This window comes from Heptranchias perlo, chromosome 4 (assembly GCF_035084215.1).
Source record: "Heptranchias perlo isolate sHepPer1 chromosome 4, sHepPer1.hap1, whole genome shotgun sequence".
In the NCBI taxonomy this organism is placed as follows: domain Eukaryota; kingdom Metazoa; phylum Chordata; class Chondrichthyes; order Hexanchiformes; family Hexanchidae; genus Heptranchias; species Heptranchias perlo.
Genome location: NC_090328.1, coordinates 3327056 through 3354940, shown reverse-complemented (window position 1 = coordinate 3354940; position 27885 = coordinate 3327056). Strand labels below are relative to the sequence as shown.

The following is a 27885-nucleotide window of genomic DNA, read 5'->3' as shown; positions in this document are numbered from 1 at the left end:
TTTGAATGATGCATTAATACATTTATTAAAAGACCACAATACAGTTTGATTACATCTGTAATAGTTAGCTATATATAAACAATCTACATTTCCAGTTTATTGAACTGCTGAGTTTCAAGATATTTCGATTGGGCACAGACACTGGGGAGATGGTAAGGAACAGGTAAACAATGCCAGAATGTTTTGCTGGTGAATTCATGGCCAGGAAAGAATGGGGTCATTGATTGAGCTGGTGATCCTGAAATCAGTATTAACAAATCTACACCTTCATAAAAAAATGCTTGGACTGACTGGACCTGATGGCAGTGTCCATGATCATGTAAGTGGGGACAATACATTTGCAATGCACCAGTGGGCCTTGGCTCTACCTCCCATTTAGTGGATGGGCAGGCCAGAGAACAGTACACTTTAAGGTCATGAGTGTCAGGACAAGACTAGTCATTGTAGGTGGTGACAAAGCAAGACATTGTAGTTTAGATAGTGTTGGGACATGTGGTTATCTGTGAATTATATATACACACATTTCAAAAGGAACATTTCATGCAGTCAGGCTACATCACATTAGTGGTGGATCTGGTCACAAGTGTTTGTGTACTTTGAAGGATAATTAACTGGTACAGAGCAATATTGCTCCCACTCAATGAACAGAATCTTACAGTATAGAGATGACTTTGCAAGAGCTTAGAGGGATTATTCCAGTTAGTGGCAGTGAGGATGGATATGATGCCAAGTATTTAGAACATTCCCTTTGAAAAGGTCCAGGAAGAGCTCATTTGGCTTAGACAGGTTCTGTTACCTCATTGTGCCAAATCTTCCATTTGAAAAGGAAAACAAGTTAAAATACAAAAATGTGCAAAATTAGCATTTCTTGGTTTCAAAGGCCTCCCATGGTCTCCATTTCCAATTGTTCAAACACCATTTCTAGAATTTGCAGATCACCCTCCCCCACCCCCCAGAGACTGCATACTAAGCCCTGTGCAACAGCATGCATCTCCACTCACGGTTAGGATACAGGGTTCAAATGTCCACAACGAGAGCCTTATCCCAATGTCAGGTTTAGGATCCCTTTCAAAATGGACCTACAATTCTCCAGTGGAGTAGATGTGACAGCAGATACTGCTCAATTAATGCACTGAAGTTATACATCCCAATAGTGGCCACCATCAGGAACCACTCACTTGCAAAGCCAAAACAAACCAATCAGGTCCACAGTATCAAAAAAGGTGCGGTCAAAATTCAAAACTGTTACAATAGCAAGACTTGCAACAGGAGTTGAACTTTTCCCCAAACAAACCCATCATTACCCACACAAGACTGCTTAGATTGGCTTCCTGATTCTCCAAAGCCAAAAAGGATTTGCTGGCTTGCAAATCAGAAATACAACATATACCTTTTAACAAAATGAGCAAGTTTAGTTTGCTGCACAGAGATTCTTCTTCCCAATCACTGGTAAGCCAGTAATTAGTCAATTGTCAGTCAACAGCAAGCCAGAAAGCCTTTGGGTAAGAGCACAGCAGTCACCATTTGTTCTGCAGGAAACCTGATCCATGAGTCAACCCTTGTGTTCTGTGTGCAAAGGCTGTTCGGTAGTCAAAAAAATCCAAAGGATCAAATTTGAGGTGCCTGGGGGATGAGAATAAGTGGAATTAGCAAACCACTAAGGCAAGGGTTAATCTCTTGTCATTCACCTACATGATCAGGTATCAAGGCTTCCATGAGCACACTTGCAGTCTCCACTTCTTATCCTCAGCTTTAAACATTGTCCATCCCCACACTACCTTCAGCCCAAATCCAGGACCCATCTCACTAAATACCTCAACACATGGATACAAGTAATGAACACAGGCTAATGGGTAAAGAGCTTTCCCAAAGCTTACAAAGAGGACTGGTCCCCTCTCCCTCAGAACTCAAACTAGCACATCTGTTCAAGATGGAGATTTGTGAATCACACCAAAGGGCTGTTAATGTGATCATTGGGTGCTTGAAATGGCACTAAGCATCCTCAGGTTAGATAAAAGCAGTCAGGTTTACCCTACCTCAACAGGCCTCAAAACACCAGCTGTGCTCATTGCCACAGCCCCTTGTAGCTTCAGGAAATTTGCATCATGTGGCCATTAATTTTGGCCACTCAGTGTTTGAGTGCATCAGCTGGTTTAGGTCACCAGGTATGCTCACTGAAAGCAGTATTCAAACCAGCAAGTCAGATATTACTTGCTTAGGAAGGATATGTCTGGTTGTGTTTGACTAGTTACTATTGTTAGATACTCCCATGGGTATCAAAGTTACAGCACAGAAGGAGGCCATTCAGCTCAGTGTGCCAGCCAAAAAAAAAAGCTATCGAGCTTAATCCCACTTTCTAGCACTTAGTCTGTAGCCCTGCAGGTTATGACACTTCAAGTGCCTATCCAAGTACTTTGAGTTGAGGGTTTCTGCCTCTACCACCCTTTCAGGCAGTGAGTTCCAGACCCCCACCACCCTCTGGTGAAAGATTCTCCTCAGCTCCTCTCTAATCCTTCTACCAATTACTTTAAATCTATGCCCCCTGGTCACTGACCCCTCTGCTAAGGGAAATAGGTCCTCCCTATCCACTCTAGTCCAGTCATAATTTACACCTCAATTAAATCTCCCTTCAGCCTCCTTTGTTACAAAGAAAACAACCCCAACCTATCCAATCTTTTCAGCTAAAATTCTCCAGCCCTGGTGACATCCTTGTAATCCTCTGTACCCTCTCGTGCAATCACATCTTTCCTGTGATGTGGTGCCTAGAAATGTACACAGTACACTAGCTGTGGCCTAACCAATGTTTTATACAGTTCTAGCATAACCTCCCTGCTCTTATATTCTATGTCTTAGCTAGAAAGTATTCTGTATGCCTTTTAAGCCACCTGTCCTGCTACCTTTAGGGATCTGTGGACATGCACTCCAAGGTCCCTCACTTCCTCTACACTTCAGTATCCTCCCATTTATTGTGTACTCTTGCCTTGTTTGCCCTCCAAGTGCATTTGCCACTTTTCTGCCCACCTGACAGTCCATTGATATCTTCCTGCATTCTACAGCTTTCCTCCTCAGTCAACCACACAGCCAATCTACAAACTTCTTGATCCAGCCTCCCACATTCAAGTCCAAATCATTAATATACCACAAAGCAAGGGACCTAGTACTGAACCCGAGCCAATTTTGGATCCAACTAGCCACTTTCCCTTGGATCCCATAGGCTTTTACTTTTCTGATCAGTTAGCCATGTACACCACATCAAGCCCATTATCCTCATTGAATTGAGCTGGCAACAAGGGGCAATCAAGTCCTGTTGTAAACACTACCCTGTGCCCCACTGGTTGCTAAATGAGGCCATGTCTAACTGCACATCTACAATGTAACAAATAGGACCATTGGAATCCTCAAGTCCTGGAGAGTTAAGGCATACTTACAGACAATATGTAGAGGATAAGAGTTATACAAATGGATTGCCAAAGGAATCTCCAAATGGATCAGATGATTGTTGAACAGGGGCGGCCTAAAAAGAAAGTTTGGTTACTTTGGCAGTTATATAAAGATTACCTGCATCCAAAACATGACTTTGTAACCCAACTGGTTTCTAAAAACACTTCCAAGTACAAGAGGCATCACTGGCCAGTGTTCATAGCCAGGCTCACATTGGTAGATCTGACTGGCCAGGGCCATGTAGTCATCACTGGTCATTTTAATAACTACTCCCTCAGCACATTGGAGTTAGGATCTTGGACATTCATGGACAGTGCTGCTAAAGTCTAATTGCAGTATTTTTGGTTTTACTGTTATTCATGATAGTGTGCCTGATACATTCAGTAGAGAGCCAGTGTTAGAGGGTTGACCATGGACTGATTTCAGGCAGCATATCCAGCTGTGTGGGTAACCTGGTGGTTTGGGACATGCCAGCAAGAATGGGCACACTTGTTTGGATGGGATGGCTTGCATGCCAGGTGTTTGAACAATATACAATAGTCCCCACAGAAAGGTAGCCAGATAGTGTCTCCACAGGATTCTGATGGACCTCCATCCACTGATGGGGTTTTTGGGGGGAAATCCCCCTCCACTGAATGGAGTACCAAAAAAGGGTAAAGATTTTAAATTCTATTTTTCATTAAAGATCCTTGCAACCCTCATTAACCACAGATTAACGAGAAGGATAGTATTACCCTTACAATGTTGCCAAGAGTAGTAAGCCTGAGGATTGGGAGGGTTTTAGAAATCATAGGATGACCAAGAAATTGATAAAAAGGAGAAAATTGAATGAGTAAACAGATTAAGAGCCTCAAGTATGTTTTAAAAAAGTGAATGTAAATGTGAGTCCCTTAGAGTTGAAGAAATTATAATGGGGAAATAAGAAAATGGAAGCAACATTAAATACTTTGTATCTGCCTTTACAGTAGGAGACAATAGTGGGGAACCAAGGGTCTGAGTGAGGAACTTAAAGAAAGTACTGGAGAAATTAAAGGGACTAAGAGCCAATGAATCCCCTGGACCTGATGGTTACATCCTAGGGTTAAAGAGGTGGCTATAGAGATAGTGGATGCATTGGTTTTAATCTTCCAGAATTCCCCAGATTCTAGAAAAGTCCATGGATTGGCAGGTAGCAAATGTAACCCTGCTTCAAGGAGGGAGAGAAAAAGGGAACTGATTAATGACATCAGTCTTTTCTCTACTACATCCTAGCAATAGGGCACTTACAAATCATTTTAGGCAGAGTCAGTTATATGAAAGTGTTTGACAAATCTATTAGATTGGAGGGTGTAACTGGCAGGTAGATAAGGGGGAACCTGAGGATGTAGTATATTTGGATTTTCAAAAGGCCTTTGATAAGGTTGTTACAAGATTAGGGTCCATGGGATTGTGGGTAAGTAGCATGGATTGGTTAATTTTTTTTATTTGTTCATGGGATGTGGGTGTCACTGGCAAGGCCAGCATTTATTGCCCATCCCTAATGGACAAAGTAGGAATAAACAGGTCATATTGAGGTTGTAACTAGTGGGGTGCTGTAGAAATCAGTGCTTGGCTTCAGCTGTTTACAATATCAATGACTTAGATGAAGGGGACCATGAGATAAGAGTAGGCCATTCAGCCCCTCAAGCCTGCTGTGCCATTTAGTGAGATCATGGCTGATTTTTACCTCAACTCCATTTCCTTTGAATACATTCAAGGCTGAGTTAAACAAATTTTTGATCAGCAAGGGAGTCAATGACTCGCCTCCACAGCTTTTTGGAGTAAAGAATGCCAAAGATTCACGACCTTCTGGGAGAAGAAATTCCTCCTCATTGCCATCTTAAACGGGTGACCCCTTATTCTGAGACTACACCCTAGTTTTAGATTCCCCATGAGGGGGAACATACTCAGCATCTACCCTCGAGTCCCTTTAGAATCTTCTGTTTCAATAAGATCACCTCTCATTCTTCTAAACTCCAATGAGTATAGACCCAACCTGTTCAATCTTTCCTCATAAGATAACCCTTCCATACCCGGAATCAACCTCATGAATGTTCTCTGAACTGCCTCCAATGCAAGTATGTCCTTCCTTAAATAAGGGCACCAGAACTGTATGCACTACCCCAAGTGTGGTCTCACCAGCACCCTGTACAGTTGTAGCATGACTTCCCTGCATTTATACTCTTAGAAATAAAGGCCAATATTCTATTTGCCTTCTGGATTACCTGCTGCACTTGTATGTTGACTTTGTTTCATTTACAAGGACATCCAAATCCCTCTGCACTGCAGCATTTCTCCATTCAAATATTTTGCTTTATTTTTCCTCCCAAAGTGGATGACTTCACATTATATTCCATCTGCCAAATTTTTGCTTATTTGCTTAACCTGTCAATATCCCTTTGCAGACTGTGCATTGCAACTTGCTTTTCCACCTATTTTTGTATCCAAGTTTGCTGATACAAAGCTAGGTGAGAAAGTAAGCTGTGAAGAGGACAAAGGGGTTTGGAAAGGTTAAGTGTGTGGGAGAAGGTGGCAGATAGAGTAAAATGTGGGGAAATGTGAAGTTATCCACTTTGGTAAGAATAGAAAAGGAGAATTTTTAAAAAACTATTAAATGCTGGTATTCAGGTATCCTTGTACATCAAAGTACTGAAGGTACAGTAAGCAAATGTTATATTGGCCTTTATTGCAAGGGGTAGGAAGAGTAAGGAAGTCTTACTGCAATATATAGGGCTTTGGTGAGAACACACCTGTAGTGTACAGTTTTGGTCTCCTTATCTAAAAAAGGATATACTGCCTTAGAGGCAGTGCAATGAAGTTTCACTAGATTGATTCCTGGGATCAAAGGGTTGTCTTATGAGTGAGTAGAATTTGGAAGGGGTGATTTCACAAACATAAAATTGAGAGCTTGACAGGGTAGATGCTGAGGGGGATGTTCCCCCTGGCTGAAGAGTCAGAGGGGGCATAGTCTCCAGATGAGGGAGTGGCCATTTAGGACCAAGATGAATTAAAAAATTCTCACTTGGTTGTGAATCCTTGCAATTCTGTACCCCAGAAGGCTGTGGATGCTCATTGAATATTTGATAAGGTCCCACATAAGAGACTGTTAGTGAAGATAGAAGCCCATGGAATCGAGGGAAAAGTACAGACTTGGTTAGGAAGTTGGCTGAGCGAAAGGTGACAGTAGGGATAATGGGCAGGATGTGACTAGTGGAGTCCCACAGGGATCTGTCTTGGGGCCTCAATTATTCACAATATTTATTAACGACTTAGATGAAGGCATAGAAAGTCTCATATCTAAGTTTGCCGATGACACAAAGATTGGTGGCATTGTAAGCAGTGTAGATGAAAACATAAAATTACAAAGCGATATTGATAGATTAGGTGAATGGGCAAAACTGTGGCAAATGGAATTCAATGTGGACAAATGTGAGGTCATCCACTTTGGATCAAAAAAGGATAGAACAGGGTACTTTCTAAATGGTAAAAAGTTAAAAACAGTGGATGTCCAAAGAGACTTAGGGGTTCAGGTGCATGGATCATTGAAGTGTCATGAACAGGTGCAGAAAATAATCAAGGCAGTAATGGAATGCTGGCCTTTATATCTAGAGGACTAGAGTACAAGGGGGCAGAAGTTATGCTGCAGCTATACAAAACCCTGGTTAGACTGCACCTGGAGTACTGTGAGCAGTTCTGGGCACCGCACCTTCGGAAGGACATACTGGCCTTGGAGGGTGTGCAGTGTAGGTTTACTAGAATGATACCCGGACTTCAAGGGTTAAGTTACAAGGAGAGATTACACAAATTGGGGTTGTATTCTCTGGAGTTTTGAAGGTTAAGGGGTGATCTGATCGAAGTTTAAAAGATATTAAGGGGAACAGATAGGGTGGATAGAGAGAAACTATTTCCACTGGTTGGGGATTCTAGGAGTAGGGGGCACAGTCTAAAAATTAGAGCCAGACCTTTCAGGAGCAAGATTAGAAAACATTTCTACACACAAAGGGTGGTAGAAGTTTGGAACTCTCTTCTGCAAACAGCAATTGATACTAGCTCAATTGCTAAATTTAAATCTGAGATAGATAGCTTTTGATTGCCAAAAAGCTATCAAGGGATCTAGGCCAAAGGCAGGTATATGGAGTTAGATCACTGATCAGCCATGATCTTATCAAATGGCAGAGCAGGCACGAGGGGCTGAATGGCCTACTCCTGTTCCTAATGTAAAGGCTGAGATAGATAGATTTTTGGACTCAAAGGGAATCAAGGGATAGGGCAGGAAAGTAGAGTTAAGGTTGAAGATCAGCCATGATCTTATTGAATGTTGAAGCAGGCTTGAGGGGCCACATGGTCTACTCCTAGTTATGTTCTTATCCAGGGATTTCAACTCACCAGGTGGATTCAAAGTAAAGTGTTACCCTGCTGCACTGTACCTCAGGCTTGTTTATAATACCAGTATAAAACTGAGTTGTAGCAGTTGGACAAGATGGAGTCTCAAATCTCTACATCGGTCATTCTGCTGCACCCCCAGAAGGATGGAGCGGGGGGTTCAGGTTAAAAAAGGTGTGATGTTCATGTTTGAGATGCAGGCTTCACAAGATAAGCCTCAAAATCTGGTCATCTCTGGTGCAATGAGAATCTGCCACTTCAGGAAGAGGTTTAATGCCAAGGAGCAGAGAGAAGGAAGATCTCAGCTCTGCCACATGCCTGGTACTTCCATTGAACAATTGTTGGTGATCTTATCCCTATTACCTCCTTTCCCCACCCCCCCAGACATTTGAATACAGGAGTAAATGACCAAATGGCACAAGACAGCAACATATCCAAGTCAATGATATCCACAAACTTACACTCACTGGTGTTACAGGGGCAACAAATGGATCACCGAGTGTATCAAACAGGTTCTGCGTTGGTGCACTCTGTCTAGGAGGTGCTATTGGGACATCTGAAAGTAAACAAGGTTAAAGCATGAAGGCAAGTGTATGGAGCAGGCCCAGACTTTGTACACAATCAATTTGCTATCCTAAATAGTACAAATCCAGACAGGATTTCATTAACTGCCAATCCAGAATGAGTATTCAATTCTAGATATCTGCTTCACTTTATTGTTCAATTCTTCACTTTCCCTCAAGAACCCAGATGGACTATTTGCCTTTCCCCCTGTCTGGGGTGGGGGAGGTCATGGACCCTAACAGTTGCTTTAAGCATTCAAGGCAAGTGGTGAAACAAGATTTAAAACTGAGGCCCCTCTGAAGCTCTTTCCCAATAATTGCAGCTGCAACAGCCCAGCCTCTAGCCTAAACATCTACTTTCTCCACCACTGGTGTAATGTGGCTGCAGTGTGTACCTCCTACAGGATGCACTGCAGCAATTACCAAAATCAGCAGCACCTCCCAAACAGACAAGGGCAGCAGGTGCATGGGAACACCATCACCTCAAGTACCACACCATCCTGACTGGGACAGATCAAAAAGGTAAAACCACTTCATGGTGCCCAAATTGGCCTGGCTTTTCACTTCTCCCAGGAGGAGATCATATGGTTTTGGGTGGGGTGGAGTGTCTATTGATAAAAGGCATCATGGGCCAGGCTGGATGAAGCGGAGTCTTCTGTCCATCACTGTTCATTTATTGCCACCTTATGACCCCTATGTTCCCATTTGAAGGAGCAACATTCAACCTGCTATAGATATCTACAGATGCAAACAATGCTAAGCCTACATTCACCTGCTTTGTAATACTATTAGCAAAGAAAGCAAGTCAGACAGGAAGAGTCACTGGGATGAATGAAGCAGTGGAACATCTAACCCAAAATCCCAGCTGCCCATTTATCTAGATCAGTAGAAGTACCCCACTAAAGTACTTCAACCCCAGGGCAGGCAATTCCTGTGCACCCTAGATAATTAAGCCTCAATACAAAAAGTTAGCCAACTCCATTACCTGTTGTTGCTACAGGTGAGATTTGATGGATGTCAAAGTCATCATGGTCAGCCATTTCTTGGGCAACACCCACTTTACTAGTGAAATACTGGGCAAAGGCTCCTGATGCCCCAGGGACTGCAGGCTGTTCACCCCTCCGAGCAGGCACTGCTGGGGGCTTGGCAATCTGGAAGTCTTTAAACATCTCTTTGACGCTCTTCTTCTCCCGGTCTCCCAGTGGGTCCAAGGCGGTGAAGGCATTGCTCGGTGGCTTGGCCAGGTCCTGTGGGCTAGTCTGAGAGGCAGGTCTTGGTGGTGGCTGAGGTGGGGACAGTGAGATCACAGCTGGTGATGTCAGGCCTACAATGGGCTGCACCATTGGAAGTGAAGGTGCAAATGGATTGGATCCAAAAGGGTTGACTTGAGGAACTGGCTGACCCCAGACCCCTGCTTGTGTCAGGGTTGGCTGCCCCCAAGTGGGAGGTGCAGGTGCTGCTCCAAATGGGGCTGGTTGGCTCCAGCCTGTGATCGGCTGACTAAAGACACTGGGCTGCCCAAAGGGAGGTTGTGGACCAAGCATTGGCCTTGGAGGCATGGAGCCAGGTTGGGAGAGTACTGGAGGCTGTTGTCCCCATGGTGTAGCCTGGGAAGGTCCTGACAAGCCTACAAAAGATTTGAAACAAAAAAGTATATTACCTTTATTTTGGCTTACTTCAGCCAGCTAAACAGCCTATTCCCCACTTATCACCTCCCACTCCATAATTAAAACATTCACTTTAAAAAGGTTAGAACATGGGTTCAGATAGAGTTCCATCCAGGGGGGAAAAAAATCTCAGCTGCATTACCACAGGAAAGAACTGGCAAAATACTCCAAGCTGCTGGTGTGCACGACACTAGTGTGCACAATGGTCACATGGCAGGAGGAGGGAAAACAAGTTTTAACTGCAATTGGAGAAATTGTCAAGTATGTTCACTTGCTGATTACCAACATTTTCATGAACCCAAGTCAGGGATGTCATCACAAGTGCCATGACCATGTAGATCTGGGGTTAAATGCCATTAACCCTGCCTCATCCCATCAGGGCTCCAACTCATTGCCAGCAGCAGCTTGTATTAAAGGACCTGAGATGTATTGCTGGGGAAGGCAGGAGGTCAGAAAGGATAAAGCACTGATTATGTGGTCTATATTGGCTGTGCAGACAGGTGGGGAGGGGGTCAAAGCTACTCAAAGCAGGTAGATACTGCGGAAGACCAAAGCCTCCAAAGTTAACATGCAAATGTAAATTGACTTTAACCCGAGAGTTAAACTGGCTTAAGTTAGTTAACAAATGGTTTGAATATTCTGCCAATGAGGGCTGGTCACTTCTGGAACACCAAGGTCCTACCTGGGCTGGCCAATGGAGATGAAGATGTTGGCACATTGAATAGATCCAGAGAATAACCATGACCTGACTGGGCTGGAGGCTGACTTGTTGCTGTAACAAACGGGCTGGATCCAAAGCTGTCACTTGCAGTCTATGAGAAAAACACACACAGTTTCAGACAGCTCACATCACATCCAAATATCATTCAAACCTCCTGGGCATCAGACAATTTTACACCAATTGCTCAATTCAGAAATATCCAAGAGTTGGGTTGGTCCTGTATGGATGTGTCTATTATTCAAGAGACCAAGTAGCCTGATCTCAGCAGGAGTCCCATTTGAGTAGCCAGATTCTCCTGCTAGCCACCCTGTTTTAGATATGGAACTAAAGACCCAAACCCATGATCTTCTCCCATTAGCACATCTCACTGGCAAAAGGTTATAGAATTCTGGAATAAATCCTTCCTGGAGATTTGCCCCTAAATTAAACCTGGAGCTTCACACCAGGAAAACAAGCACTGGGAGGATTAACCAAATCCAATGCTATCTTGCATGCTGAACGAGATTGGTGCCCAGTGTTAAAAATGCCAAAAGTTAACTGTAGATTGCAGACAACTTCTGTTTCCCTCCCAATTTGGGAGGGAAGCCTAGAGCCCACCAGCCCCCGACTACTAGAAGCCTAAAGCCCATCGGCACCAGACTACTAGACTGGTATAGGACCGGACAGGATCAGGCCACTAAAAGCTGGCAGTACTAATGTTATGAGCAAAATGTTATTTGAAAATGGTTAGATGATTTCTTTCTTCACCTGAATGTTCCGCCTGCCTCGTCCTCCTTTTGTGTTCTGTGGCGGAGGGGACAATGTAATGGAGTCAAGGGTCTGCATCAGGAAGGAATCCATTTGCTTGTTTGCAGCACTTTGTGTGTCTGGTTTTAGCCCGTTGTGTGCTGGTGGTACAATGCCTGAGATTTCAGCCAAAGGAATTGGTGTTGATTTGCTAACCAAATCTTGTGTTTCTTGCCCTAGTGATCCGTTCAGCACCCAGGATGGAGAGTCTACTTTTGGGCTTGCGACAGTCCTGTTAGAAAGCTGGTCAAAGTCATGAGCAAGGTGATCTCCGCTCTGCGAGCCATTAACAGACTGACCTAGGAAAGGATGAAGAGCTCCAGCTTTCTGTTTGGAAGATTTTACAGAATCAACTGAATGAGAAGGTGCTGATTGGTTAATTTCAGAGAAAGGATCATCCCCAAAAGGATTGGGATCAGGTGCAGGAAAGAAGTTGAGTGAGGAAGCTGTGGTGTCATCTTGAAAAGGATGGCCTTTCACACAGGTAGTCAAGGGATCCATTTCAGGGGAGGACAAGTCCAGCAGGTAACCAGAACCTTCAGTACTTTCCTAATCATTGATAGAAAAACAGTCAAGATAAGAATCACAGGCCCAACATAAGCTACAAAAAAAGTCTAAGAATCATTAAGAAACTTCAGAGAAAGGGGTGAGGTCATAGACAGGAGTGAAAGAATCCTTACTTCCTGAGCAGCTGTTGCTACATTAAAAAAAGGAATGTGTATACAAATATTCTCCTGATGTGAATGTAAACCAAGGGGTGGAATTTCCCATGTCCTGAAAGTGGCAAAATTGTGGCACACTGGTTTCCAGCAGAAGATTGAGAAAATGGATCATGTGCCTGAATGTCCCTCAATCCTTGTTCTTCAATCCTTGCACCAGATGTGTTTTGGCTCCACCCCAGGCTGGAGCTGCAAATGTTAATTGCCTGCAATTGCACTGGCTCAAAACAAGTAAAATTTTAGGTGCAGCATGAAAGCCATTTATGGTTTTAATTTTATCTATCCTCAGACCTGCACTATGACTGTTTTTATGGCATTGGTACAAATCACATTAAAAATTGAAAAGTTTCCACAATTGCATGTTCTTAAAGTGAGCTGTGCCTAACATTCATAAATGGTTGGATGGCTTCAAATTTAATGAAACAAATGGTGATTTGGGTGCTCCTCAGGTCCTGATGGTTTACACTGATCTGTTTGTTCCCACTTTTACATTGACACAGGCTAATGAGATTGGAAGGAAATTTGGGTGCAAATAGACATTGGCAAAATGGGCACATGAATGGTGTAATTTTCCAATTTTCCCCCTCCAGGATGTTTCCAGCCCCATGAGGTGACCCTTTGATAAAACCACTTGACATCTCATTTCCCTGGAGATTGATGAGTGAAGTGGTCACAAGTTAATGAAATTATTGGCTAATGTAGGACACATGGCATCAGATCATCCCAAGCAGAACATTCTCCTTCAGTTTCTTTGATCCTCATGGCCAAAGCAAGTTGATCACTAGTGCTGTACCAGAGTGATGTGGTACTAGTGCATGCACACCTACATATTGGCCATGCAGCTATTTAATACATCTCATTGTCTGGGCACCCCCCCCAACCCATGACCTTCCAGTTCTGCTCTACACCTACAAGTAACTTGAACTGCCCCAGGGTTAAGATTGATCAACTCAAGCCTAGTGTTACTGGTCTAACTTATTCAAATAAACATGGACATCTTGATAGGTCAATGGGATGAAGCAGGCGGAAGAGCCAAATGACCAACATCCGAACACCCAGTCCACATTGCATGGAGCATAGATGGATATATGTTGCTAAATTTGGCCTTCATTGAAAAAGGATTTGAGTACAGGAGCAGAGATGTCTTACTGCAGTTATACAAGGCCTTGGTGAGACCACATCTGGAATATTGTATGCAGTTTTAGTCTCCTTATCTGAGGAAGGAGTGCAACCAAGGTTTACCAGACTGATTCCTGGGATGGAAAGACTGACGTATGAGGAGAGATTGGGTTGACTAGGCCTATATTCACTAGAGTTTAGATGAATGAGAGGTGATCTTATCAAAACATAAAATTCTAACATGACTAAACAGACTAGATGCAGGGAGGATGTTCCCGATGGCTTGGGGGGGGGGGGGGGGGGGGGTGTCCAGAACCAGGGGTCACAGTCTCAGGATACGTGGTATGCCATTAGAACAGAAATGGAGAAATTTCCTCAGGGTGGTGAACCTGTGGAATTCTCTACCACAGAAGGCAGTGGAGGCCAAGTCATTAGATGTATTCAAGGAGAGATATTTAATGCTAATGGGGTCAAGGGATATGGGAAAAAGCAGGAACAGGGTACTGAGTTAGATGATCAGCCATGATCATTTTGAATGGTGGAGCAGGCCCAAAGGTCTACTCTTGCTCCTATTTTCTATGCAACTTGGAATGTTTCATGGACCAAGCTTCTAGGTTAGATTAAATAAACCCAAGATTGGTAGGCAAAACTAATTGAACAGTGGTTGGCTTTTAAAGGAGATGGTTTCAGTACAGTCTAGGTACATTCCCACAAGGCAGAAAGGTAGGACAGCTCCCTGGATGATGTGCAAGATGAAACAGAAAAAGGGGCACATGACATGTCAGGTTGATAGAAAGTTCTTTTCATTTCCCCTCTGAAATGAGGGGAAAGGAGGGTATGAGAATAGACTGGCAGTTAATATAAAAGGGAATCCAAAAGTCTATGATGGGCATGTAAACAGGAGGGGTGAGGCCAATTAGGGACCAGAAAGAAGATCTACTCATTGAGGCAGAGAGGGATGGCTGAGGTACTAAATGAGTACCTTGTATCTGTCTTTATCAAGAAAGATGCTGCCAGAGTCTCAGTAAAAGATATAATTGAGCTACTGGATGGGCTAAAAATTGGTAGAGGTACTAGAAAGGCTAGCTGTACTTAAAGTAGATAAGTCACCCAGTCGATATGGGATGCATCCTGAGGGTGGAAATTGTGGAGGTGCTGGCCTTAATCTTCCTTTGATACAGGTGTGGTGCCAGAGGACTGGAGAATTGCAAATGTTACACCCTTGTTCAAAGGATGCAAGGATAAACTCAGCAACTGCAGGCCAGTTTAACCTCAATGATAATCTGGGACAGAATTAACAGTCACTTGGATGAGGTGGGTTGATGAGGGAAAGCCAGCACAGATAGTTTGCCTTTTTAAAAACAGACTAACCTGAAGAGTTTTTTGATAAGGTCACAGGGGGAGATGAGGGCAATGTAGTTGATTTGTATATGGACTTTCAAAAAGGTGGTGATAAAGCCCATGGTCAGCTTATCATGCAGCCCATGGAATAAAGGGGGCAGCAGCAACATGGATACAGAATTTGCTAAGTGACAGGAAACAGTAGTGGTGAATGGTTGTTTCAGACTGGAGGGAGGTGTACAATGGTGTTCCGGGGGGGGGGTAGTGGTGGTCAGTGCTGGGACCACTGCTTATCTTGATGTGACTTGGGGTGAACAGGGCATAACTTCAAAATTTGCAGATGACAAAAAACTTGGAAGGTAGTAAACAGTGAGGAGGATAGTGATAGACTTCAAGAGGATATAGACAGGCTGGTGGCATGGGCAGATGAAATTTAACAAAAATGTGAAGTCATCATTTCGGTAGGAAGAATGAGAGGAAATATAAACTAGAGGGCACAGTTCTAAAAAGGGGTAAAGGAACAGATCTGGGGGGTATATGTGTACAAATCGTTGAAGGTGGCAGGGCAGGTTGAGAAAGTGGTTAAAAAAGCAAATGGGATCCTGGGCTTTGTAAATAGAGGCATAGATTACAAAAGTATGGAAGTCATGAACCTTTATAAAACACTGATTTGGCCACAACTGGAGTATTGTGTCCAGTTCTGGGCATTGCACTTTAGGAAGGATGAAGGCCTTAGAGGGTGCAGAAGAGATTTACTGGAATGATTCCAGGGATGAGGGACTTCAGATACATGGACAGACTGAAGAAGCTGGGGTTGTTCTCCTTGGAACAGAGAAGGTTGCGAGGAGATTTGATAGAGGTATTCAAAATCATGAAGGGTCTAGACAGTAGAGAAAACTGTTCCCATTGGTGGGATGGGTCAAGAACCAGAAGGCATAGATTTAAGGTGATTGGCAAAAACCCAATAAAGGTGACAAGAGGAAAAGCTTTTTACACAGTGGTTAGGATCTGGAATGCACTGCCCAAGGGGGTGGTGGAGGCAGATTCAATCATGGCTTTCAAAAGGGAACTGGATAAGTACTTGAAAGGAAAATAATTTGCAGGGCTATGGGGAAGGGCAGGGGAGTGGGACTAGCTGGATTGCTAGTGTAGACTCGATGGGCCAAATGGCCTCCTGTGTTGTAACCTTTATGATTCTAAGTGCAGTTTATGAAGCTATCCACAGTAGCACTTAGTTCCACTATTTCTCAATCAAAACCTTGAAGAAATAAAGTCTAACCTCTCCAGCATGGACCTGTGACCTGTTACCTAAAAATTGCCCCAAAAAGCTACCTCAGATCAAAAATAAAATGTAATCCTGACCATCAATATCACTGTTAGCCAAATGACCTAAAGACCAAAAGGGAAATATCAGGTTACAGATCCTCATCTCCCTGGGGAGCAGCATTACACCGGTCATCACAGGGTCTCCAGTGCCAGTGTGAGGAAATAGACCGGTGAGGGAGTTGCTCTCCCTACAGGCAGGTGCCAGGCCCCCATTCAACACCACACCCAAAATGGTGAGGGATCCAGCAATGAACACATTCATGCCGAAGCAAACCAGGAGTCCAAGGCAATCATCTTCCGCAAGTTAAAAAGTTTGAGATGGACAATTACTGGGAAACTACTGTAGTCAGTGAGGTAATTGATCTGTTCCCTTAACACTTGGTTGCTGTTCAGGGCCTGAGCTCCCATCATTTAAAGGTGAAACAACTGACAAATTCAAGCAATGCTGTTTAATTGGGAAAAGGGCAAACCCAGAGCTGGTTCTCCTGCAAAAGAACTTTGATTCTGATTTCAGTTCCCATGAGCTGTGGTACACATTAACTGGACTTCCAGTAAAAATTTACCACTTCAATGACATGAACTTTGAAAAGTAAACATTGCTTTAACTACTTTAGTCCCAAAGGTGAGTACATACTGAGAAACAAAAAACACTAACTCTTGGCCCACTAGTTGTGTCAAGGGCCTCCTGGACATCAAGGCTTTACAATAGTGATTGTTCACCAAGTATTTGGGAAATGATGCCCTTCAATTAGTCCAACATTCCAATAGCCTTTCCCCCCTCACCACTGAATCATACTTTACTCCCTGAAGAGCAACAGGCTCATTGTTTCTTGGCCTGCGATTAATTTTGCACTAAACTGAAATCATTGATTAGCCTAGTTATGGGACCAAAACTATTTCTTGCTGTTTATCTAATATGAAATGAAAGTTAACAAAACAAGTCAGTCCCCAATCTGCCAGTACTTGAAACAATGAATTTTCTGGCCATGTTGCCCTCTGCTCCAGCCTATGGACTAGGACGCCACTTCCAACACTACTGGGAAACTCAAACCCAACCCAAAACACAGGATGTCAATGTGCAAGATTATCTATTGTACACAGCTAGAGTTAATGTCTCCTTTAAAAAAGGAGGGAACAAGGATTCCCATTTAAAGGGACAATATCTTGTCCAGGATAAAATTACAAATTGTACCAAGACACCTGAATTGATCACACTTCTCTTCACAAATGGTAGAGAATGATTGTTAGTGAGCAAGATTCAATTCTTCAATTACCAAGCACAACATAAAAAGCTTAGGATTTTGACAAGACCCCACCCCCAGAACTAGAAATTAATCCCCCAGATGCCCAAGAACAATCAAGATAGTACAAGGCATCAGAACCCTAAAGTACAGCAGTTCACACCAGTAGACTTCATGAGAAAGGGATTTGGTGGAGTGCAGAGGAGGCCCAGCAGGCCAATTTAATCACAACAGATTAAGGGGAGAATTGAGAGGTCTAGGCAGGTCAATAAACCAGCCTAAGGATACTAAAATCAGATACAGTCTAGGAGGCAGCCAATACCCCTTGTATCTGAAAATTCAGCTCAAGCCATCCACACTAATCCCTTCCTCATCCATCTCCCTACCCCTCAAGTGTCCACCAGCCCCACAGAATATCCCTACATCCTATAGTCTCCCTTTGAAGGCCTGTCAGCATCAGCTTGTATGAATTGGTGCCTCAGGTCAGAAAGCAACAGATTCAAGACCCCACTCCAGCAATGGGACAGAGGTGGACAATGCAGAACTCCATCAGTACTGCTCTGGTCAGAGGTTAAGGTGCCAGGTTTCAGCTCATGTCAAGCTCAGGCCCATCTGTATTCAGGTGGATAAAACAATCCAATGGTATTAAGAAAACTGGAATCTGATTCCCAGCCAATAGTTACCCTAAAAACTTGCCATCTGTGGGGCCTTGCTACACAGATCAACTGCTGCATTTGTCCACACAAATGACCACAAAATTGACTGAAAGTTGCTAGATAAAATACCAGCTTGCTTCTTACCCAATTCCTTTTGGAATGAACTATGCTTCAACAGCCACTTGTGCTAAAGAATTCCATCTGTGTAAAATGCATCTTTCTGGCAACAACCCATGAGCATATGCTCCTAATTATTGACTCAACTAGTGGCAATCTCACCACCTTCAAACCTTAGATCCTCCCTTAACTTTTAGGTTAGAGGCAACAGGCCAGACCTTTATAAACTAAAGTAATTCCTGGCATCATTCTGGTGAATCTTTACTGAACACTGCATAACCAAAATCTTTCCTGTACTAGGATACCCAGAACTACACCTAATACTCCAGTCTAATGCCTGCTACAAGTTGTTCTGTGCACCAAGAGCTAGAATCTGTTTGTTTCCCCTGTCTAGTCTACAAGCTTTGAGATGAGGCAGATAGTCACCATTTCCTCAAAATGGAAAAGAATCAAAAGGGTAAGAAATATATCAAGAGCCTTTAGACCACTGCTGGCTGCATATGGAAAGCATAGAGTGTCAGACTAAACATAGCTGAAGGGTAGGAGGCAGGGAAACTGTTTCTCTAGTTAATTATTTTCTGGTTCCCACAAGTTGGGCTGGGCAACAGCCAACACCAATGGGAAAGCTCATGTCGTGTCAAATGTAAACAGTAACATAAGGGTGGAACTGCCCTGAAATGTTTACAAGATATTCCCAATAAAAAGCCACCTGACTTTTGGAAGTACAGTTCAAAAAGTCCAACACCAACTTCAGTACTAGTAAGGTTATTACTACCCTTCCCATAGGGACATAACTAGATCCTGCAATACTCAGTGGATGAAGCAGATTGATAAAAGGCAGACAAGTCACCTACAATGGAAGTAGGGCCAACTGGTCTTTCCTTCTAATACCTCAACTGACAAGACCTCTGCTGGCCAGCAGAATAATGATTTCTCAAGTCACCCTTAAAGACTAAGTTCCCAGATGTACTTCCAATATATTTTCATTTAGCTTTTTAAGCTGGGAACCCTGCAGTAATCTCATTGGCATTTGAAGTAGACCCATGAGCAAGGTCACAGGTAGAGATGTACAACCCACCCAATTCCCAATTGTTTCATTGGGACTACCTTTCCATGTCAGTCATGGATCAGTCTGATTAAGTGATTATCCAGAAACTTAGGAGACCAAATAAGCATCCCTACTAAAATGGAGGGTCAGGAGCAGTTATGTCAATAAGTTAAATTTCTATTCTTTTAAAACATGCCATGAAGTCCAGTCAACACAAAACACTGCCCAGTTTGGAGAGTCACTGTTCTTACCGCTGGGGAATGGATATCAGGAGGAGTTGACATGTCTCCAAAGAGCTCCAGCTGATCAATGTCCTGTTAAAATAAGAGAATGCTTTTCAGAAAATTGATACTCAACTGAAAAGGATCATTCACCCTCTTGCAAGGGATTGAGTCAAAATCTAATGCCAGTCATACAACCTGGATATTAATGCAATTCTAACATGGAAACACTTTAGCTCAACCAGTCCATGTTGGGGGGTTATACTCCACATGAGCAAGTGCTAATCCCATGCTTCAAGTACTCATATCCCCTTCCTAACTCTCCTCAGTCAGAAGACTGGATTCAAGTGCCACTGGAGAATAGAGCACAAAATCCAGGTGGACACTCCAGTGTAATACTGAGTGAGTGTACACTGTTGGAGGTGCTGTCTTTTGGATGAGTTATTAAATCAAGGCCCCAGTCCACCTTCAGGTGGATGCAAAAGATTCCATGTCACTACTTGAAGAGCAGGAGAGTTCTCCCTGGTGTCCTGGCCAATATTTAATCCCTCAACCTACAAATTACAGATAATCTGGTCTGTTCTCAGCTGTTTGTGGGACCTTGCTGTGCACAAATTGACTTATGATCCCTACAACAGTGACTACACTTCAAAGTACTTCATTGGCTGTAAAACACTTTGGGAGGTCAAGGTTGTGAAAAGCACTGTAAAAAAACAAGTTCTTCTAAATCCACCTAACCTATTAAATGGAACTAGACGGGAACCCTGGGAGAAGAGTGAACTGTAGAGACATAAGCAGAGGATCTAGCCTAGTCAGTGATAGCAGCTTCAATTGCCATCTGACATTTTGGTGTTTACTGCATCACATTCACTGATCAGATGTTCCTTCCTGTGAAGGTCCCATTAGTGCAATGGGCCAATGCAAGCAACTTATGATTAATGTTCCTATAGCTTTAAATTATCAACACTCAGTAAAGTGAAGGCTTTTACCAAAACTGCTGCCCAATAGAAATTGTGGGAAAAGGACCAATGTCCATTTAGTTCACCTACTATCCTGGTACACATGATACAATGATAGTGGAGTTGTAGATTGATTGCTATGATTAGTTAACAGACCCAGATGTGCTGAGGCAATGCCCAGTGGAGGAGAGCTTAGGAAACCCAGTCTGAACTGTTCAAAGGATCTATGATCATTTACACTGGGATTGTATATTTTGGAAGTTCAACCAAATAATGTAGAAAGTTTCACATCCCATGTGCAGCCACTCAAAGCAGCAACTCCACCAGTCTCAACCATCCCAAAATGCCTCACTTACTTTAACTTTGGTCACCTGGTCATCAAAATTCAGCAATGGACTACCATTCTGAGGAATAAAAAGTAGGAGCATTAGATACAATCCACAAGATTATATTATAGACCAGCCAGGGATTTTTAAAAATTTGTCCATGGGATGAGGGTGTTACTGGCAAGGCTGGCATTTATTGCCCTAGACATCAAAATCTCTTCCATTAGAGAAGCTTGGCTTTCTACAAAAGGAAAATTGAACATGGTCCACTGGAGCAGAGGGGTCAGTTCAAGTTTTGTAATTTAATCAAATCAATGGATGAACTATTTGAATCTGCACATTTAGGGGCTACATTAGATAGAAATCCAGTCCTAGATCAATTACAAGATTGATCAGAGACCAACCTTCTCCAGCTAGAAACTGGGAGGCTTGACGATCAAATCCAAAAAGATGCTGGGAGAGGGTGGGAAGTTGGATACAGAGAAAATGAACTTTATAGGCCAAATGGCCTTCGCATCCTCAGCATCTATATAATGTCCTGTAATTCAGGCCCATTCATTTTTCTGGATACACAGCTCAGCAGCAGGATCCCAGTATCAGGAAGGCTCTGCATATACCCCCCCACCTGGCCTCTACTGCATTATAGGAAGACAGCCAGAAAACTCATTTCCAGGTGGAAGCCTCAAAGTTAATTACCCAGGAAAGGGATTTTAGGCAGCACTGCCAGATAATGTTCTTACCTCAGTAGGTTTGCCATCATCATCCTGAAAGAGGGAAGAGTTTGGTTAGTGTACTGATGGGACGGCAATGATCACAAACCTCTGTTAAAGGGCTAAAAAGGTTAAATTAGGAGAACAGGTTGCATAATCTTGGCTTGAATTACCTAAAGTTTAAAAGGTTGAGGGTGATCTAATTGAGGATTCAATAGTAGATAAACTATTTCTTCTGATGGGGAAAATCAAGACTAAGGAGATGCAAGATTAGAGCTAGGCCAGAGTGAAATCAGGAAGCACTTTCCCACACAAAGGGTAATAGAAATTTGGAACAACCTCTCCAAAAGGCCATGGATGCTGAGAGACAATTGGAGCTCAAGACTGATTATTGATACCTTTACCTAACAAAAATTTAAGGTAAAAAGGCAGGCACAGATCAGCCATGATCTAATTGAATGGCAGAACAGGCTTGAGGGGCTGAACGGCCTCCTCTTATTCCCATCAAGAGCTGTAGGGGAAAATGGAGGCAGAGAAAAATCTAACCAAGTCATTCCTACAGGATTAAAGCCTAATGGCAGAGAGATATATTAGTGAAGCTAATTTGAGTTAAATTCCTGCTCTGGGTGGTGGATTGGTTAAAACTGATCTCTTCCTGAATTTGCCACAAAATCTAGAAATTTGCACTCTTACCTAGAATCAGACATCAGCACATACCTAGGCTCATTTTACACTGGTCTTTCTTGGTTATAATATGCCTTTATCATGTGGCTCTTCTCTGGAAGAGACAACTGAGGGGTGACCCAAGATCTTTATTATGAAGGCATTTGATAAGGTTCAGATGTTTCCACATATGGGGAGGCCAGAACTAGGCTATAAACAAGTCATTAATAAGTCCAATAAGGATTTCAGGAGAATCTTAACCCAGAGAGTGGAACTCACTATCACAAATAGTTGGGCAAATAGCATAGATGCATTAAGGGGCAGCTAGATAAACACAAGGGAGAAAGGAATAGAAGGATATCCTGATAGGGTTTGATGAAGTAGAGAGGAGACTTGTGTAGAGCATAACATCAGTTGGACCAAAATGGCCAGTTTCTGTGTTGTAAATTCTATGAGGCACAATTGTGTCATTTACACTCATTTCCATAAGTCCTGTCTATTAATTCTTGTTTTTTTTAAACTCCATTTAGTCAGGTTTTTTTTTTGGAGAGGGTAAAACCAGTTCCTCCCTCAAGTTTAACAAAAAACCTAATATTTTTTAAAAACTACTCCAGATCCTGAATTAGCTTCAGTTAAGTGCGAGGTGGCCCAACCAATACTATGTTACAATGGTGCTGCACAAGCCCCAAACCCAGGCATCAGTCTCATCCTTTTCAAAGGCCATGTTTAAACATGAGCCCTTCACTTGAGGGCACATGTAAAGTCAGAAAGGCCCAGCAGCTTCTCCCAGCCAGCACCATGTCATCTGAATGTTAATCATCTGCCTCAGAAGAATTAACAGTCACCTCCCCCAAACCCATAAAAAACAGGAACCAGAGATTTGAAAGACAAGCCAGAGTCTCAAATCTAGACCAAGGCTATGCACCAACACAGCCTTCCCCAAATTTAGTGGTTCACATTAATTGTGAAAGTTTCATGTTTATGCCAGTTTCAGTGCTGCCTCTACCAACTCCTTCCCCTAAAGAATTCCAAACAGGGACAATATAAAAGATTGAACAGTAATGATAGAAAGGCTTTTTGTACCCAGTCCCCACTAATGCACATCAAGGTAGGCCAATGCCTGATTTAAACAAACCAGATATTCATTAATTAGATTACACCAAATCTCCAGCAACAGGCTGTTCAGCCCAATTTCTCGAGCGTCCTCCCACCCTGCCCTGCATCCTTTTATTCCCTAGTGTACACAGCGAGCCTCCTGATGCTTCAACACTATCTGCTTCAACCACTCCATGTGGTAGCAAGTTCCACATTCTCACCAAGATTATACCCTCCTGTATTCATTGGTGTTCTGACTTTACCGGAACATCTCATGTTTCCTTACCTTCGCCTGATTCTCTGCTTCCTCTTTTTTCTTCAAGTTGTATATCAATTGGAAAAGATCCTTCAGATCGACAACCAGTGCCTCAGCCTGAGGAAGCAGGGCAAATTCCACAGGTTAGTTCATCCAGGAAATTCCACAGGGTAAACTACAGCTCACCCAGGAATTGTGGGAAAATTCTCTACAAATCTAACCTGCAGTCAAAAGGCAGCAAACAGGACCTGATCTATTATTTCCACTCACTCGGAGATCCTACAAAAATGTTGTCAGGGCTGTTGGGACTGACATTAAGGGCACTATACAAAGCAAGTTGTTGGGTTCTGCATGTTTCTTCCCCCTCCTGGGATGTGGTATGGCCAGCATTTATTCTAGTTGCCCTAAGGTGGCAATGGGCCTTGAACTGCTGTAGTCCATGTAGTAAAGGTGCTCCCAGTGCTGGGTCTGTAGTTTCACTAGTTATTCTTTGTAGTTTGTTCGATAAAACTGACTAGCTTGCTGAGCCACTAGAGGGCAGTCAAGAGTCAACTATATAGGCCAGACTGGGTAAGGAAGGCAGCTTTCCTTCCCTAAAAAGGAAATTAGTGAATCAGTTGGTCTTAAAAGAAAACAGTCTGATGAAAAGTTTCATGATCACTTACTGACATCAGCTTTGTTTTAAACTGAGATTTTGCAATGGTGGGATTTGAACTCATTGGATTACTTGTCCAGTAACAACCACTATATTACTGTCCCTACATGTAAGGGAGTCAATATAGAGAACAGCTGGATTACAATTTACTTGCAAGTTCAGTGCATTGCAGGATGGCAATATGTGCACAACTTCATTATAGGGACACAAGTCAATCCATCGAGACCCTGGGGAGGGGGTGGGAGAGGTCACTAGTCAAGCACAGGTCACTAGTCAAGCACAGGTCACTAGTCAAGCACAGGTCACTAGTCAAGCACAGGTCACTAGTCAAGCACAGGTCACTAGTCAAGCACAGGTCACTAGTCAAGCACAGGTCACTAGTCAAGCACAGGTCACTAGTCAAGCAGATTGCCTGAGCTGGGGTATTTCCAGCATCTCTTCCTTTGACTGGATCATGTTACTCTACCTGCTGGGCAGTCTTGATGGCAAAGAACTGATGCTGACCCTCTGCACCACAAACATAACCAAACGCACGGTTATCAGTGACGTCTCTGGCAATGAAGGAGATCCTATTGACTGTATGTTCGTGTTCAATCACCTGAAACAAAGAATGAGGTAGGTTTAAATTAAGGGCTGTCTCCAATACTGAGCACAAGACAATGTACCTTTGGATTATTTAGAAGTAAATCAAATTCCTTGACATTTGATTGTTTAATCCTATTAGTCATGGTCAGCTTGGCTCAGTGGTAACTCCCAACTCAAGGTTATGGGTTGAAGTCCCACCAACCTAATCCAGACCAACACTTCAATGCAGAGAGAACATTGTCAGGAGTCATCTTTGAGGTACTGAACTGACTATGTACTCACTGAGGATGGGTTAGATGTGACAGACCCCATGACATGTGTTTTGGGGGGGTAGCAGTTGTCAGATTAACTTGGTTATTTACCCCATTGCTGTTGTGGGATACTGCACTGTAAATTGACCCATAAAAATCTGATCTTGATGACCTGGACTTGCAGATAACATGAAACTGAAATGTAGTACAGTAGGAGATAGTCACTTCAGGATAGACTGGTGAAATTTAATGCAGAAGTGAGAAAAGATCAATTTGGTAGAAAGGGCAGTATAAACAAAATGACAAATTTTAAAGGGAGTGCAGGAATAGAGACCCTGGGGATGTACATACACAAATCTTTGGAAGTGGCAGGACATGTTGAGAAGGCTGTTAAAGCATATGGGATCTTGGGCTTTATTAATAAAGGCATAGAGTACAAAAGCAGGGAAGTTATGCTAAACTTTTATAAAACACTGGTTAGGCCTCAGCTGGAGTATTGTGTTCAATTCTGGGCACCACACTGAAAGATGTCAAGGCCTTAGAGAGGGTGCAGAAGAGATTTGCTAGAATGGTTCCAGGGATGAGGGACTTCAGTTATGTGGAGAGAATGGAGAAGCAGAGATTGTTCTCCTTTGAACAATTCCAGCTTATTAGGGGAGATTTGATAAAAATATTCAAAACAACTGATTTACTCTATCAAAATCAAGGAGAAACTTCAGTGGCAGAAGGGTCAGTAACTGGAGGACAGATTTAAAAGGTGATTGGCAAAAGAACTGGAGATGCAGCAAGTTGTGAATGGGAACACTGCCTAAAAAAAGGTGGAAACAGATTCAACTAACTGTCAGTTAGATAAATACTTGAAGGGAAAGATTTGCACAGCTTATGAGGAAAAAGGGGAGTGGGACTGATTGAACTGTCCAAAGAACTAGCATAGGCATGATGGGCCAAATGGCCGCCTCCTGTGGTGTACCATACAACACTATAAATACTACAGTTCATTGTATAGAACTTTAGTATGAAAAACAGTGATTGTGATTAAAAGCTTTTACCTACCCAGTGCAAGCATCTTAAAACTTGTACAGCAGCTCAAATGTCATTTCAATCCAATTTCTAATTCATAAATCCACACCAAGGATGAAATGTTTGATAAACAACTTCTCACATTCACTCCAAGTGGAAAGGGAGTGAAGGAAAAGAAATTGCATATTTCACCTCAAGCAATTGGCTGCTCATTTTCATTGCGGGAAATTGAACTTCAATACAAGCATCTTTTACCCTCCCCCTTAAACTGGAGTCAATCAAATCTGACTAGCAAGGTGCCCGTCTCAAAGTTCACCAGGAGCCTGATATTTAAAACATTGTCAATCGTGTCCATCTCGACAAAGCAGCAGTTTGAAGCTTAAATTGGAAGCTTTCAATTCTCAATTACTGCTCCCACACATGCCTTGCCAAGAACTCCACGTGCCAGAGTGGAGATGAAACTAATGCCCTTCACAGTCTCAATGACCAATGGGTAGCAGCTCATAGCAATCTCAGCACCTTCCATCTTTGGGAGGGGGAGGGAGAAGGAATCAGGAGATTCAGTACACATTCTATAATCAGATCTACCAGAGAGATACTCACTCCAGTTTTCTCATCAATCAGCTTGATTCCAGACAGAGAAATGGCCACTGAAATCCTTTGCTTGTGCTGCCCCTGAGCACGAGCAGCTATGGCTATGCCCTGTGGGGGTTACAAAAAGCAATCCCAGTTAAAGTCAAACAGAAAGCAAATACACATCCAGGCTGACACCAGTGCAGTACTGAGGGTATCTCAGACAGTGCAGTGCTCCATCTTTTGGATGAGATGTTAACTGAGGCCCTGTCTGCCCTCAGGTGGCTACAAGTTTCCATGCTGCTATTTTGAAGAGCAGGGAGTTCTTGCCAATATTTATCCCTCAAACAAACAGATTATCTGGTTATCACATTGCTGTTTGTGGGAGCTTGCTGTGTGCAAATTGGCTGCTGCAGTTCCTACATTACAACAGTGACATGTCAAAAAGTACTTTGGGACATGGAAGGTGCTATAGAAACAAGTCTTTTTTCCCCCCTTTATTAAAATCAACCCACAGATGGAAATAAAATTGCTGAAGAGCTTGTAGCAATCCCATGGAGGGGAAATGGCCAAGAATTTCCTCCCAGAATCAATGTGTCCCATTGCAGCCACTGTCAAAGTAGGCTCTGTTCAACCCACCAGGTCAAAACAGGACTTGACCACTCAGCCACCATTAGCCATGGGAGCACAATCCTAATGTCCTACTCTCTCCTTTTTCAAACAATCCAGTTGATTGCAATGTCTTATGGTCATAGAGGCACATTTTACAGTGCAAAGTTCTTATTTTTTTAAAAAACTTACTTTAAAGTTATATCCCCTTTGCCATGAGTGAGCAAAGACAATAGTCTGTAGTGATAAATGAAATGGTGACCTTCCACATCTTGCTACACTGTTGGGAACAGTGCCAAGTAAAGACAGACTGCTACTGAGTGTGATCCAAGCCAGCAAACTATAGTCCAGATTTCAATGCTCACATTTTGAGCAACTCCAAACTGGGGTAACTACCAGGTAGAGGAAAAGCAGAATATCAAAACTAACCAAATACTTAGGTGTAAAAGAGAACTTTATGAAACCTTTTTAAAAAAATGCAGATGTATCAGTTTGAAGAATGTGACCTTTCCACACAACCATGGGGTGCAGCATGCTGTGACTCCACACCAGGAAGGTCAGGTTTTTATTCCCATTGCCCCCCCCCCCCCTGTTGGTGGCTATTCAGCTGCCTCGGCTCCAAGCTCTGCAATTCCCTCCCTAAACCCCCCTCTCCTAAGTCACTCCTTAATGCCTACCTTTGACCAAGCTTTGTCATCTGTCCCAATATCCTTGTGGCTTGGTGTCTTTTATTAAGGCTCCTGTGAAGCACCTTGGGACTTTACTGTGTTAAAGGCACTACATAAAGGCAAGGTGCACTAATCAAGTGATCTTACC

At 43.0% G+C, this 27885-nt stretch overlaps 1 protein-coding gene across 5 annotated transcripts in view; it reads right to left on the bottom strand.

Moving 5' to 3' along the window:
• The window catches only part of dab2 (DAB adaptor protein 2), a 71116-nt gene continuing 43231 nt past the window's right edge, over positions 1 to 27885 (bottom strand). For 3 of the 5 annotated variants that reach the window (XM_067982372.1, XM_067982370.1, XM_067982371.1), the window contains exons 4-15: positions 26491 to 26589; positions 24498 to 24629; positions 23407 to 23493; positions 21393 to 21416; positions 20683 to 20730; positions 19398 to 19460; positions 11541 to 12128; positions 10755 to 10884; positions 9391 to 10032; positions 8304 to 8398; positions 3429 to 3514; positions 1 to 1623 (exon numbers count right to left, since the gene is read on the bottom strand). In XM_067982372.1, coding sequence (XP_067838473.1) covers positions 3452 to 3514; positions 8304 to 8398; positions 9391 to 10032; positions 10755 to 10884; positions 11541 to 12128; positions 19398 to 19460; positions 20683 to 20730; positions 21393 to 21416; positions 23407 to 23493; positions 24498 to 24629; positions 26491 to 26589 — 1971 coding nt within the window. In that variant the 3' untranslated portion in view covers positions 1 to 1623; positions 3429 to 3451. The remainder of the gene's footprint in view (positions 1624 to 3428; positions 3515 to 8303; positions 8399 to 9390; positions 10033 to 10754; positions 10885 to 11540; positions 12129 to 19397; positions 19461 to 20682; positions 20731 to 21392; positions 21417 to 23406; positions 23494 to 24497; positions 24630 to 26490; positions 26590 to 27885) is intronic. The other 2 variants (XM_067982374.1, XM_067982375.1) reach the window with 2 other exon arrangements.